The sequence below is a fragment of the Aspergillus pseudotamarii genome, assembly GCF_009193445.1.
Source record: "Aspergillus pseudotamarii strain CBS 117625 unplaced genomic scaffold BDV38scaffold_24, whole genome shotgun sequence".
In the NCBI taxonomy this organism is placed as follows: Eukaryota; Fungi; Ascomycota; class Eurotiomycetes; order Eurotiales; family Aspergillaceae; genus Aspergillus; species Aspergillus pseudotamarii.
In genome coordinates, this window is record NW_022475038.1 from 1,912 (window position 1) to 17,145 (window position 15,234).

At 49.4% G+C, this 15,234-nt stretch overlaps 3 protein-coding genes across 3 annotated transcripts; all 3 read left to right on the forward strand.

Moving 5' to 3' along the window:
* Positions 1-1,251: 1,251 nt before the first annotated feature.
* BDV38DRAFT_270893 (uncharacterized protein) lies at positions 1,252-4,191 on the forward strand (the record flags this gene model as incomplete). The annotated part of the gene is made up of 8 exons (XM_032057221.1): positions 1,252-1,320; positions 1,391-1,723; positions 1,760-1,834; positions 1,865-2,499; positions 2,886-2,904; positions 2,972-3,298; positions 3,375-3,543; positions 3,611-4,191. The coding sequence occupies 8 exons, from the start codon at positions 1,252-1,254 to the stop codon at positions 4,189-4,191; spliced, it is 2,208 nt and encodes a 735-aa protein (XP_031913919.1).
* A 1,085-nt stretch (positions 4,192-5,276) lies between these two features.
* Positions 5,277-8,183, forward strand: BDV38DRAFT_270894 (putative sister chromatid cohesion factor (Chl12); the record flags this gene model as incomplete). Its single annotated transcript, XM_032057222.1, has 2 exons — positions 5,277-7,690; positions 7,751-8,183. 2 exons carry the CDS (start codon positions 5,277-5,279, stop codon positions 8,181-8,183), a joined length of 2,847 nt encoding a protein of 948 aa, XP_031913920.1.
* A 3,149-nt stretch (positions 8,184-11,332) lies between these two features.
* rscE (putative RSC complex subunit (RSC8)) lies at positions 11,333-14,889 on the forward strand (the record flags this gene model as incomplete). The annotated part of the gene is made up of 3 exons (XM_032057223.1): positions 11,333-11,459; positions 12,876-13,387; positions 13,438-14,889. 3 exons carry the CDS (start codon positions 11,333-11,335, stop codon positions 14,887-14,889), a joined length of 2,091 nt encoding a protein of 696 aa, XP_031913921.1.
* Between the last annotated feature and the right edge of the window lie 345 nt (positions 14,890-15,234).

Here is a 15,234-nt window from a genome sequence, read left to right on the forward strand (position 1 = left end):
AAGTGATCCTATAGTAGTCCATGCGACGAGCTTGCGAATAGCATCACACTTGCGTGGCTTTATCTTCCGTTGTTACGTACTCCATCTCGTCCCGTGGGGCACCAGGGAAGCTATCAGTCATCAGGGGTATCTACCGGCTAGGCTCCGTATACTCCGTAACGTGCAACACTTTGCATCTGAAAATTGATTCTCTTTTTTCCTAGTCCCTTTTACTCCATACACTCTGCTGATTTTGTGGTCGAGCCATGAATATTGGGTGGTTTGTAGTGAGGATTCGGAGCGCTACGCCTTGGAGTACACTACACCAGAACGAGTATATTATTATCTTCCCATTGTTTTCGACGTATTTTACTAGTGCCTTTTTCTTCTCTCTCTCTTTGTTACATTTTCTATCTGCTCTCAAATAGGCATCATGGCAGTCTCTAGACAATGTCAGCCCATTGAGCAAGAATATCAATTCTCAAAAACATTAGCTTGACGTGTACCCCACATAAGGGGCTGTATCATGCCTAGAAATCTCAGGATTGGTATCTAACCATGATACATGGATGTGTATAAATCGAATGGAGATATATAATCTCGGCTACACTGATTGTTCTGCCCTATAGTATCAAACGACCATGGAATGCGGAGTATTCAAAGGACGGGGTTTAATATTTTCCCTCAACCTTCATTGGAGTCAACGACAAGGAGCCGAGCTTCCGGGCTCCACGTACACCTTGGACGGCAGTAGGCAACAACGACTCTATTCCAATGCACAGCTGTGTCCGAGGCATTTTCCCTGCATTTCCCCTGCATTTTCCTTTTTTCTTTCTTTCTTTCTTTGTTTTTATTATTATTTTTTCCCCCCCCCTTGCTCCTTTTCTGGACGTCCGATTTACTTGCAAGTACTATGGGCTAAGCATACTGGCTGCCTAGTTTATCTCTTTTCGTCTCACTGACAACACGAGGAGTCTGATGTATCCCAAGTCAAATTGTAATCACCGGTACAGGATATACTTTGATATACTTCTATCCTATTGAATGACACATTCCACCGAACGTTTAGACTAGAGCGACGATCATGAAGAGTAGACCTACAGTAGTAGCTGATTGCTACCGCATTAAGAGCATGAATGACTAATCCACGATTGAGGTCGATGCCAAGACCGGACAAATTTGCCCACCGCCTTCCCGTGAATTTTTTTGATTTCCATTATCGCAGAATTCGAGACAAGTCGAAGTCTGCAGCAATCGACATAAAATAGCAAAATGGTGTCCTCAACAGCGGTCACTACTAAGGTGGCCTCCGGGTCCCCCTACCAACTCGAGAAGACCCAGGTATGTAACCGATAACGTCCCGGGTCAACAATGGCAAACGTGATCTCAGTAGCTAACGATATGCCTGCAGGTTTCCAAGGCTTCTTCTGCGCTTTTGCGACACATCAAATCGAAGCAGGTGGAAAAGGAGAAGTCTGCGACCAAGAAGACTCTGATTGGAGACAACGATGAGTCCGACGATGAAACCCCACTCAACAACGAGGCTGTCTGGCTCGTGGTCACCACCAAGAAGCACGTTGTCGACAAGAACCGCCTGAAGCCCGGCAAGATTACCGTCCCACACTCCCTCAATGACTCCTCGAACCTCAGTGTCTGCCTCATCACCGCCGACCCTCAGCGCTCGGTCAAGAACATTGTTACCGATCCTTCTTTCCCTGAACATCTTACTTCCCGCATTGACCGGGTTATCGGCTACTCCAAATTGAAGGCCAGATATCAGAGCTTTGAGAGTCGGCGACAACTCCTGTCCGAGCATGATGTTTTCCTGGCGGATGACCGGATCATTTTGCGCTTGGTCAATACCCTTGGAAAGATCTTCTACAAGTCTAGCAAGCGGCCTATTCCTATTTCCATTGCTAAGGTTGAGAAAAAGGACGGCAAGAGAGTGAAGAAGGACCCGAAGCAGAAGTCGAAGGAAGAAGACAGTGCTTTCGCCTCTCCTGCAATTGTCGCCAAGGAGATCGAGAAGGCACTCCACTCCGCACCTGTCCAGCTGGCTCCCGCCACTACTGCCTCCATCCGCATTGGTTCATCTAAGTTTACCCCGGAGCAGCTGTCTGAGAATGTTGATGCTGTTGTTCAGGGCTTGACTGAAAAATTCATTACGAAGGGCTGGAGAAACATCAAGGCCCTTCACATCAAGGGTGCCACTACTATGGCCATGCCAATCTGGTTAGCCAATGAATTGTGGGTTGAGGAGGGTGATGTGGCTGAAGACACCGCTGAGGCTGATGTGAAGGCCCTGGAAGGCGCCAAGAACAAGAAGCGCAAGCAGAGCGCGGAAGATGAGAAGCTGCTGGAGGCCAATAAGAAGTCCAAGAAACCCAAGGCTGCTGATGAGGACGAGGACACTGCTGCCCGGAAAGAGAAGCTTCAGAAGCAGAAGGCCAAGGCCCTGGAGGATGGCAACGTTGCCAAGACGACAGAATCCGCTACGAAAGCTGGAAAGAAGAAGAGAAAGTCGACTTCATAATATACTACTACTATGGTGTTATATGGATTATATTTGTCAACTGCAACTATAGGTTCCCCGGCGGCGTACCGTTGTCACGTGTGTCGATTTTTATGATTTAGACAATAGGGCGTGTTTGCAATACCCTTTGAAGAAAAAAAGTTATTGTTACTACTAGTACCGTGCTTTGATTTACATTCTGTTATTAGAAATTTTTCAAGCCATACAATGGTATAAGATATCCTTAAGATTTTGATCACTGGTCAGTCAACCACAGGTCCTCCGTAGTTAGCCTTGCAAAAGGCACATGCCATGCACATTTGCAGAGGACGACACCGCCCTTAGTTAACCGAGCTCTCCGAGGATCGGCGGATGCTTGGCGGACCGACGATAGCCACCCGCCCGCCAAAAGCGTCGGCAGAACTTCACTATTATGCAGTTGCACCTACTCGTTGGCAGCCCGACAAGAGCCCAGAGCAGGTTCTCATAATTGACTCAAATATACACACCATCATGATCCCGATCGCAAGACATTCGGCCCTTCGCGCCGTCCGCTCGCAACTCGCTCCGCGGGCCTTCAACCAGTCTGCGCTTGCCCGCCTTCTCTCCACCTTGGCCGTCCTTGAACAGCGTGATGGCAAGCTCCAGACCTCATCGCTTTCCGCGATTGCGGCTGCGCAGAAGCTAGGAGGACCCATTACTGCCTTCGTGGCTGGAAACGGCGTTAAGGGAACCTCGGCTGCGGAGGCAGCTAAGATTAAGGGCCTGGATAAGGTAGTAGCCGTGGACAGCGAGGCTTATGAGAAGGTACGAGGTCGCTACGAATGGCTCGGGAGCCATGAGACCACGATGTCAGAGATTTCTAACGTAAATGAAACCCTAGGGTCTCCCCGAGAACTACGCTCCTCTTCTCGTCGAGAACATCAAGAAGGGCGAATACACCCACATCATTGGCGGCCACTCCGCTTTCGGGAAGAGTCTTCTGCCTCGCGTGGCAGCTTTGCTGGATGTCCAGCAGGTGTCTGATATCACTGGAATTGAGAGCGAGGACAGTACGTATAAGAAAGGCTGAGGAAGTAGACTTTGTCGATGAGTCATATGTGCTGATGGTTGACACAGCTTTCGTCCGCCCTATCTATGCTGGAAACGCCATTCTTACTGTTCAGTCGAGCGACCCCATCAAGATCCTCACCGTTAGAGGCACTGCTTTCCAGGGTGTTGAGACCGAGGGTGGCTCTGCAGAGGTCGTTGAGGGAGTTGACCCCAAGGCACCCGCCCAGACCGAGTGGGTTTCTGAGGAGCTTGCCAAGTCTGAACGCCCCGACTTGGGTACCGCAGCCCGTGTTGTGTCCGGAGGTCGTGGCTTGAAGTCGAAGGAGGAATTCGATAGGGTTATTGTGCCTCTGGCCGATACGCTCGGGGCTGCTATCGGCGCTTCCCGTGCCGCTGTCGACAGTGGCTTCGCTGATAACAGTCTGCAGGTTGGCCAGACTGGCAAGAATGTTGCGCCTCAGCTGTATCTCTGCGCTGGTATTTCCGGTGCTATCCAGCATCTTGCTGGTATGAAGGATAGCAAAGTTATCGCTGCTATCAACAAGGACCCCGATGCTCCTATCTTCCAGGTTGCGGATGTCGGCCTTGTCGGCGACCTTTTTGAGAAGGTGCCGGAGTTGACTGAAAAGCTGAAGAGCCAGGCTTAGTTTGGCCTATCGCTTTTGTGTTCTTGTATCATGATTTCTTTTTGTCTCATGCGAGCTTCCGGGGCGGAGTCAATCATACAGTATACCATCCATTGTTAGCACTAGGAAATTGCAATTAGACTCCTAGTTACAACACGTTATGCTTGTATCGATCTTCGTGAGTAAAGCCTTGGGTTCAACCATAGGTGATGTGCTTCAACGCTGGAGTTATGCGCCCTTAACCGTACAGGCAGTAGTGTGAGAGCTTCATGGAAAGCTACGGCCATAGGCCCTTCCATTTAGTTTTCTATGGCAAGATATCAACTGCTGTGGTTGCTATATGTATGCAATATTATCGTAGCGAGATATTCCCCAATATTGCACCTTTCGTTGCCTTTTGAAGACTCTCATGCTATGGCCGGAGAGCAAGTTCAGCCCATTATTCAGTCGTTTTGTGAACAATTATCAATAATGAACAATATTATGTCCATTCTGTCATACATACACCTATATATGAACTTGCGTCACTCAGGCCTGGCCCTGGGCCGCATGCACTTGACCCCCATTTAGGGTTAGCGCGTACCCGTCGGCGCGTTCAAGCGCGTCGCATCGCCCACTCCATCTAATCGGTCCACAGATACGGAGTAGAGATCGAGAGTATCACCAGACTGGTCAATTGGGTATTACAGCTCTGTCAAAATATGAAATGATCTCTTGAACGCTTTAATGACATCGCCACCGTCGTCCTTCCCGCCATCGTTTGATCCCGCCATACACCTCCATTCCCAGGGACCGGACGATATAGATATACTCCCGCCCTCCGAATCTTTCTCCGACGAGTTCGAGGCGATACATCTGCAGCGACAGGAAAATATCCGCAATAAGGTCGTGATCCTAGACCGGGCTTGGAATCTCTCGGATGTGTTTCGGAGTGACGAGGATATAAGACCTGGTATGCTGCCGCACGAGAAGATAATGGTGATGCGAAGCATTCTGACGGCGATTTAGAAACTCCGACGAACCCTAGCAGAAAGACCCAGCTGGGGAACGTGAACTCGCCTGTTCGCCCACTAGTACTTCTACCGTCTTCGCCTCCCGCCGCCAAGATGCCGTTTATATCGTCACCTGTCGTCTTTCCATCGAGTGCTCCGTCGCCGACAGGCCAGCAGAAAAGGAAGAATGGAGAAGAGACTCAGTCCGGGGAGCCCAAGCGGCAAAAGATTATGGGAGGATTCTTGGATGACGATGATGATGAGGATGAGATGGATGCATTTGGAGATGCCCATCTACGGAGCCAATTTGAAATCGAGGACCAACTTATCGAGCAACCGCCTGTTGCGCCGACGGAGCCGGTGAATCTCTCACAGCTCACTCAGGCTTCTACATCTACACTTGATTCATTACACGCCCCAACTACCGCTCCAATTACTCCAGTACCTACATCTTTCAGTTTACCACGAAGGGGGCCCGCATCAATACAGATAAAGACTTGCTCGGGCAAGACGCACAATGTTGCGCTAAGGAAGACTGCGGCCACTGTTTCCTATGAAAGACTTGTTGCCGGCCGCTCGACCACGGCTCCAGGGAGAGCTCAAAAGAGTTACTATGGTATTGATATACATAGACTTATGGACGAAGCTGCACAGGAGGCCGAACAGTCAAAAACGTCTCGACCCCCACCTATCCCCGTAGTGCGGCAATCAATTGAAGCTGCAGAGGGAAACCAGAAGGATGGGAAAGCAGCAACAATAATGTGGACCGAGAAATATCGTGCTCGTAAATTTACCGAACTCATAGGAGACGAACGAACGCACCGATCTGTTATGCGCTGGCTAAAGGGATGGGAATCAATTGTTTATCCCAACCTGGCTAGGTCGAAACCCAAAAAGTCCGGCAATGAAGAGGAACGACCGCACCGAAAGGTAATGTTGCTATGTGGACCTCCTGGTCTTGGAAAGACAACACTGGCCCATGTCTGTGCCAAACAAGCAGGCTACGAGGTGCTGGAGATCAACGCTAGTGATGATCGGAGCAAGGACGTGGTGAAAGGGAGAATCCGAGATGCACTCGGGACGGAAAATGTAAAGGGGATGAACGTGGAAGTAGGTGAGAAAAAGGTTCGGAAAGCAGCGCGGCCAGTCTGCGTTGTCGTCGACGAGGTAGACGGTGTTGTTGGCGGATCTGGTGGCGGCGGTGAGGGAGGCTTCATGAAAGCATTGATTGATCTGGTTCTTCTCGACCAGAAAAATGCGTCACGCTCATCGGAACAAAACACGGCGGGCAGAAGAAGGAAAGGAGATAATTTCCGCTTCCTGCGGCCCCTTATCCTGGTTTGCAACGATGTATACCACCCCAGCCTTCGGCCACTGAGAGCGTCTTCTGTTGCTGAAATGATCCATGTACGCCAAGCACCCTTGGAGAACGTGGTTTCGCGCATGAAGGGCATCTTCAACTTGGAAGGCATCCCCGCCGATAACGACGGCGTGCGAAGGCTATGTGAAGCGTCATGGGGTGTTGCCCGAAGGAAGCAAGCCAACTCCAAAAACAGCGGAACGGCCGAAGGCGATATTCGAAGTGTCCTTGTCGCCGCGGAATGGGTGGCTCATAAGCTGAAATACGAGAGCGTAGAGTCTATGCGGTTGACGAGAAGATGGCTTGAGCAGAATGTTTTGAGTGAGGCTGCAGGAGGCAATTCATTTTTCAAAGGCCTAAACCGTGGAGGCGTGCGCGACATTGTCGACCGTGTGTTCACGGAAGGAGCTGGTTTTGCAGACGTCCCTATCAACGCCGAATCCTTCCGTGATCCTTTCGATGAGAACGCGAAGACTCCTGTGGGTGTAGCCGACCTCAAAAAGCGCCATGCCATTAACCGACTACGAGAGATGGTTGATGCTAGTGGCGATTACGACCGTTGCGTCACGGAGTGCTTTACTTCATATCCCCTGCAGACATATCAGGACGACACATTCCTCTCTAAGCCCAACAACGCCTATGACTGGCTGCATTTTCATGATTCTATCTCATCCAAAGTTTTCTCTAATCAGGATTGGGAACTCACACCGTACCTCAGCCAGTCCGTGGTCGCATTCCACCATTTATTTGCGTCTGCCTATGGCAAGCGCACTCGTAATGAGCCTGACGAAGAGGGAGAGGAGGAACATCCTTTCTCTGGACCCAGGGCAGAGTTTGCCGCTAATGAGGCTCTGAAGCAGAACCGTGCAATTGTCAATGGTTTTCAATCTTCATTAACTGCTCCAATGCTGCGACTTTTCCGAGCAACCGATTGTCTGGTCACTGACCTCGTCCCCAACCTCATGCGGATGTTGTCGCCTGATGTAAAACCGGTTGTTGTACGGGGAAGCGGGGAACAGAAGAGCATGGCCAGTGTGCGTAAAGAAAGCGAGCGGGCTCTCGTGCAGGCAGCCGTCCGTGTCATGACGGGACTAGGTGTGACATTCGAAAAGGTGCGAGTAGAGGGTGAGGGCGGGGCGCACGGGGGATGGGCATATCGCATGGAGCCGTATGTTATACCACTGCATCTAGACCTCATTTCGAGATCCCCAGGCTAACTGTCCAACAGTCCATTAGATTCGCTCGTAACATTCTCAAAAACCAAAGGACATTCATCAACAGGAACAACCAGCGCCGCACCAGTGCGGTACGCCGTTCGCCAAGTCCTTGATCAGGAGTACCGCAAAGAGACGGTACGAAAACAAACCGAAACATTGAGTTCGACTACTGGCCCCAAAAAATCAGCCCGCAAGTCTGCCGACGGGCAGACACAGGACGATGGGCTGGGGACAAAAAGAACAGGCCGCGAAGCTGGTGTCAAACGCGACTTTTTCGGACGGATAATCCGCGAGCCTTCGCCGCAACCTGGGAGTTCACACGAGAATCCAGTGCAGAACGAGGCATCAAAGGCAGGCAGAAAGGTTTGGGTGACGTATCATGACGGGTTCTCGAATGCCGTACGAAAGCCCATTTCGATGAGCGAGTTGCTAGCGGGATTATAGGACATGGATGCCCAAGGATCTACTACATAGCTTTAATACGAAACAGTCATGACTAGATAATAACTCTAAATTCCGATTTCATAGAATCTTCGCTAGTAATATTCTGAAGCCGACGTACCGTATGGCTGCCAAGGTCAGCTCGCCTTCAATTTATATGAACAAAAAGATTCAGTGCCTCAATCATAAAATAACAAATAAAACCCATTAAGCACTCGGTTCTCGGTAGAGAAACCGATCACCACATCCCAATACGCAATATTCACTAAACATCAAGAACAAGAACTCGATCTCAAACCAAGCGCTCAAAATCGTAAACACAGCGCATCGTGCAATCTAATATTCCATCCCAAACGCCAATTTTCCCAGCAGAAGAACAAATCGAAGCAAAGTCCCCAAGGTGCACCAGGCAGAAAGGGAACGGTACGTCATCAATTGAGTTGTCATGTATCCCCAGCATTAGTTCCGTTCGACGATCCCTTCGATCCATTGACGGATATATGATATCGCCTTTCCTTGCATCTTCACCGATACACAAGGTAGGTAGCCATGGCCTCATAGTGTAGCGCTTTCTCGGAACTTTTGGTGCGCTTCGGTGTAGAGGTACCCGTCTTCTCTGTCTTCTTCAGGGAGAGCCATTTCTTCGTGGTGGGTTCGGCGTCGGTGCCCTTCAAGGTGGTAGTTGTGGAAAGGTAGGAGTGGGTCGATGCCGCATCATCTGAGACGGTGGTGGTTGACTTGGTAGATTTGAAGGCCATTGTTCCTTTTAGATAGGAGATTTTTGGGAGGTTTGGTTTATGTAGAGGAAATGGTTGTGGTTGTTCTTTGGTTTGGTTTGTATAGTTCGGAAGGAGTCTTGAAGTAGATATAGCAGTAGTTTCAATAAACTATGAATTGATCTTGTCCGAGTGAAAGTAACCAGTGATTGATGATAGAATAAAAGGGATGCAAAACATGATCCAGTCCGGTCTATATATACCCTCTCAATTTACAGTCAATTCCCTCCCTCATACCTTATATTCCATTCCGTACCGTGCTACGCATTTTTACTCCGACGCCTTACGGAGTACGACAACAAACCCCAAAAGTAAAAAAAAAAAAAAAAAAAAAAAAAAAAAAAAAAAAAAAAGCCGCCAAAGCAAGTACATGACCCACCACAACGATTAGCTGTAAGGCTTAGCAATCCACTCCAACCAAGCACACTCTAGTATCTTCATTCCCGGAGAGGGATCCACAGGTGGCTTGAGTGCCTGATGATATGCCAAAGATGCGTCATGACTGCTCGTGTCAACCCCACAAGACCAGTCTATTCTGGTATACCAAGGAGCGAAGGGCGTGAACAAACACGAAGTCGGTGAAGTTATTCGGGGAGAATCCGAATTACTCAGAAGACAGTCTAGAATCTCGCTTAGAGTTGGAGGAGGCGGTCGGTGGTATCGTATTGTCTAGCTTTGTTAGGATGTCGGGGTGGGAGCCTGGTAGGTAGGGCACCCGTTCGGGTTAAAGTGAGTAGTACCTACTACCCCCGTATGTCAGGCTTTGGGATGAACCACAGTCTGTCTCTTTCAAGTTCTTTTACTAAGAAATCACTCCGTAACTGGGATCCCTCTTATGACAATCGGGCCTGGACCCCACTTGCCGAGAAATTTGGATCTGGAGCCATCCCGTTCGATTCATCTAAAGTTTTGTTTGTCTGCTTTGCTCAGCTTGCTGTTGTCGGTCATTGGTGGGATTCCGGAGTGACTCAGGATGGGCATTAGGCTTTCATGGCTGCATACGTCAGAATCTTGAATTCCGACATATGGTTTCAATTATCGCGGTTACTGGATACGTTTAGAGTGTTGTAGACAAGTCTACTTCGTTCTACGTATAGAGAATAGTCTGCTATGGCTGTGCGGCCAGAATGGTCTTGGTCTTGGCATACTCCGACATATGTCGCTATTCCGAACTCCGACGTTGAACTTTTCATTCCGATAGCGATCAAAGAAAGACACGGAGTCGGCGTGTCCAAATGAGGGCATTTCGGAATAAGAGTATATAGTAAAGCTGAGTTAGTTAATCAAGAACTTTGAGATAATTTTAGAATGAACAAGCATGTGGCAGACAGGGGGCAGAAAAATCGGTGCGTTAGGCGTCGGAGTAGAAAATGTACAGTTTACTCGGAGCTACTGGGTTCGTCCTAGGCGGATTTCCTGCATGCATAACATAATACTACATTGTCACGAACTTGTGTTGAATTGGCCTCTTTGCAGCTGTACGTGATCGTGCCAGTGTTATAGTAACTTTGTATACTGGGTTTGTGATTGGTAGACGTTCGTTTCATGGTTGTTTAGATTTATATATAAATCTAACCCCACGGAACAACCACATCATACATTTCATGTATCTCGCGAGAACACGCAACTTAATGCAGGAGGAGGAGGAGGAGGAGAAGAAGAAGAAGAAGAACACAGAACTACATGGCTAGCCTTTCCTTTGATGCTATTCTTCTAATAGTACCTTTCATCGCCAAGGACCACCCTCAAGATATGCCCGGAGTCATAGGGTTGGCGGTAAGGTGACTATTATCCAAAGCCCCCCTTCAAATCAACATTAACACTTAAAAGGTATTACGATATAATAAGCAGCCCACCATACCAGGTCTCATTAAACAATCATCGCTTTGTTTCATTTGCCAGGAGCTCGAGCTAATAACATGTAGATCCATGATCTCGGAGGTGGATTCAAAAGCATGTGGAAGGTGAGCCAGTGCAACCGGGCGTGTAACTGATGACAGATACAGCTTCATTCGATGACATTCGATGGAAGAGGACGAATGGATTCTCTCCTCCAATAATCGGTCAATGTGGATAGGCATGGCATTTCATAATGCCAACGTAAAGACCAACTCCATATCTCCCCTAATGTGCATTTGTCAGCGTACCGCAGCTATGCGGCAAACCACCCGATTCCATGATATTCATCTGATCTGAGTGGATGCTGAATATCCACTGCGGAACGACCGTAACCTATCCGGAAATTGTGTGATCCTAGGTATTTAAAGAGGTATATACCTCACGCTTCCCCGGCAACATTGCTACAAACTACTACTCTTATTTCTTTTAATACACAGCAACAATTGTTCCCATTCATCAGTAGAGTATCTAGTGAAGATGTCTCTTAAGCCTCTTGTCCTCCACGGCCATTCCGCCGGCCCTAACCCTTGGAAGGTGGCCATGCTCCTCAATGAACTCAATGTTCCTTACGAATACAAGTATCTTCAATTCGCAGAAATCAAGAGTGACCCCTTCTTCAAGATCAACCCTAACGGCCGTGTTCCCGCCATCGAGGATCCCAACACAGGAATCACCCTGTGGGAGTCGGGTGCTATCCTCGAATACCTGGTTGAAACCTACGACAAAGAGAAGAAGTTCAGTTTCGAAGCCGGTACTCCTGAGTACTTCCATGCCAAGCAATGGCTCCACTTCCAGATGTCGGGTCAGGGTCCCTACTTCGGCCAGGCAGTGTGGTTCACCAGATACCACCCCGAGAAGGTCGAAAGTGCCCGGCTGCGCTACATCAACGAAATCCGTCGTGTGTCGGAAACGATGAACAACGTTCTTGCGGACCGTGAGTATTTGGTGGGCGACAAGTACAGCTATGCCGACCTCTCCTTCGTTCCCTGGTTCGGCATCATTCCCTGGATCACCGGAGATGCATTTGATCTGGAAAAGGACTTCCCTCATCTCAATGCCTGGCTGGAGAGAATCAAGGCTAGACCCGCCATTGCCAAAGCGTTGGCAGAGAAGGCTGAGGCAACCTCGAAAATGACGCAGCCTTGAAGGGAGCGACGTGGTTGAAAGAGCTAGCCGGTCCTTGCTCAGCGAAGATAGCATATGAAGCCTGTATTTAGAATTGCATTATAATTTTAATAAATCGATAATATCGATGATGCTATGGTTCACGATCGAGACTTTAGGGTAAATTATATGATGAGTCCGGTGGACCATCCTTGCGGAGGAAAAAGTAACTCAAAGACTATACTGGTGTGATACGGAGCTTTGGCCGTTAGGTAGTTACATGAAGTAAGGCAATCGGTCAAAGTAATTGTCGAGTTTTAGATATTACATACTCGGAGTAGTAGTAGGAAGTAGTAGGAAGCAGAGCACACGGAGTACTGGCAAAAGACTGGAGAGAGAACTCCTATTCCCAAAGTGGCTAGCGTGTCTGAGTCTCTTGGCGCGAACTTTTGGAGCGACGGCCGTGTCGCGACAGTTGCACCGCTACTAAGCCATCCTCCTCATCGTCACCTCATTGCTTCTCCGCTTGGTGTCACTTCCGTTATTTATCCCGGAGGCTCAGCTTGCCACACTTTATTGATAAACCAGTTGATTAAGGGTTGCATCCGCACCCTGTCACTCGCCTCCATTGGCCTTCTAAGCAGAGACCCTTGCTCCGCTGCCTGCGACCTCCGTATCCTGCTTTGACCACCATTCCATCAACATGGAAGAGAGTAACGTCGTTTCTAGTGGCGCTGTCGATGACATTCACTCCGCGACTGCCACCCAAGATGCTCCAGGTGAAGTGATCAACCCTTCCGGTGGGTTTTCCCTCCCTCCCCTAATAGAATGCGGAGTTTATCAGCGTTCGCAACCTTATGCTCCGAATCGCAATCACGTCAAGAGTCTTAAGAAAATGGGAAACTGAATGTTTCAGGGACTGATAATCCTTTAGACGCTCCGGCCTCACCCAAAGCTCAAAACATCGAAGGCGAACCTGAGGACGAGGAGATGGGCGGCACAGAGACTGAACCAAAGAAAGAAAGCGAGGGCGCCGAAGAAAATGCCGACGGTGTTGCGCAGTCAGGTGCTGAAGGTGCTACAGAAGATCAGTCTGGACAAGGCAAGTCGTCGATCGAATCTTCGGCGCGCTCACAACTTGTTTCGCAAACACATGCCATTATCCTTCCCAGTTACTCCACGTGGTTCGACATGCACACCGTTCATCCGATCGAGAAAAAGGCTCTCGCAGAGTTTTTCAATGGCAGGAACCGAAGCAAGACGCCCGCAGTCTATAAAGATTATCGCGATTTCATGATCAACACCTACAGACTCAACCCTATCGAGTATCTCACAGTAACCGCATGCCGCCGTAATCTTGCTGGAGATGTGTGCGCGATCATGCGTGTTCACTCGTTCCTAGAGCAGTGGGGTTTGATTAACTATCAAGTGAGTAATCGTCGACCTTGAGCTATACCTAGTTGCTAACGCCTTTTAAGGTTGATCCCCAAACCCGTCCGTCAAATATTGGTCCTCCCTTCACGGGTCACTTCCGAGTGATTGCTGATACCCCACGTGGCCTTCAACCCTTCCAACCTGGGCCAAACCATTTTGTCAAGCCTGGAAAGCCTCTACCGGCCACTGAACGTGCAGCTTCAGCTGCGCCAGTGTCAAAGGCTGATCTTAACCTCGAAATTCGTCGCAACGTTTATGACGATAAAGGCAAGGAGATCACCCCTGCTGTTGAGGACAAGGAGAAGCAGACAAATGGCGACGGCTCCACCAACGGTGCGACGGGCGACGCGGTGAAGGCGATGGAAACTGCTTCCAAGGAACCCAGAAAGAAGTTCCACTGCTTCTCATGCGGCATAGATTGTACCAGACTCAGATTTCATTATGCGAAGTCGACCCCAGCCACCGCTAACGCATCTGCCCCGGATTCAAAGTATGACCTTTGCCCTAACTGCTTCTTGCAAGGCCGCATGCCTTCCAGCCATAGCGCCTCCGATTTCGTTAAACTCGAAGACAGCGCGTATTCAGTAATTCCGGACAAGGATGCTCCTTGGTCTGACTCCGAGCTTGTACTGCTCCTCGAAGGACTGGAGAATTTTGATGAGAACTGGGAGCAGATTGCCAACCATGTTGGCACTAGGACAAAGGAAGAATGTGTCATGAAGTTCCTGCAACTGGAGATTGAGGACAAATATGTTGAGGACTTGCCTGATATGCGCACCGCCGGTGGACGAGAGCCCATCAGTCAGGCTGAGAACCCCGTTCTGTCCGTAGTTGCCTTTTTGGCACAGATGGCAGAGCCTGCCGTGGCCGCTGCTGCGGCGGGTCGCTCCGTGGATGAGATCCGTAAGGAGCTTCGAAAGCAGCTCGAGAAGGGTTCCGCCAAGAGTCAAGAGAAGGGCAAGGAAAAAGAGGGTTCTGGAGTGAAGACGGAGGATTCCATGGATGTGGATGCCTCTACCACCGAGGTCGTAGAAACTTCTAGCTCGGATAAGCAGTCCAAGGCTTCTCTGCCCACAGTCGCACTCGCCACCTCAGCAGCTCGTGCCGGCGCTCTTGCGTCTCACGAGGAGCGGGAGATGACCCGCTTAGTCTCTGCTGCCGTCAATGTCACTCTGCAGAAGTTTGAGATCAAGCTGCAGCAGTTCAACGAGATGGAAGAGATCATTGAAGCCGAACGCCGGGAACTTGAACTGGCTCGTCAGCAGCTGTTCCTGGATCGGATGGCCTTCAAGAAGCGTGTAAAGGAGGTCCAGGATACCCTGCAAGCGGTTAGTCTGAAGGGACCCGGTGAGGATGCAAACAACATGCTTGGTGAGGCCGCGACGGCAGGAATTGGAAACCGTTTCAACTTCCAGCCTGCAGGCAGTGATGCACGGGCTGGCGTACAGCCTTTGAGTGCGGAGGCAGGTGCTGACTACAAGACCCTGGACCTGTAATGGGCGGAAGCTTCCTTCAATGGCATGCGTAAATGGAAAACCATTTTTGAAAAAAAAAATATGAAATACATTTCTTACGATGCAACAGGGACGTTCGCAGGTTAACATTTATAATATCCATGTATTGTACCATAAATATTCTAGGGCCGAAGGACCAGATACCAGGACAAAAGATTGGAGGTGCACCTCACAGAGGCTGTTTGGGTGATTGATTGATGGATGAATGATTGGGGTTTGGGTTTACTATTGACTTGCTGCTCAACTCGGAAAAGGCGCAACTATATTGGAGTTAAGAGTATTTCTCGCGTTCATCTATTTCAACCTTATTATTCAGTTCAAGGTGGA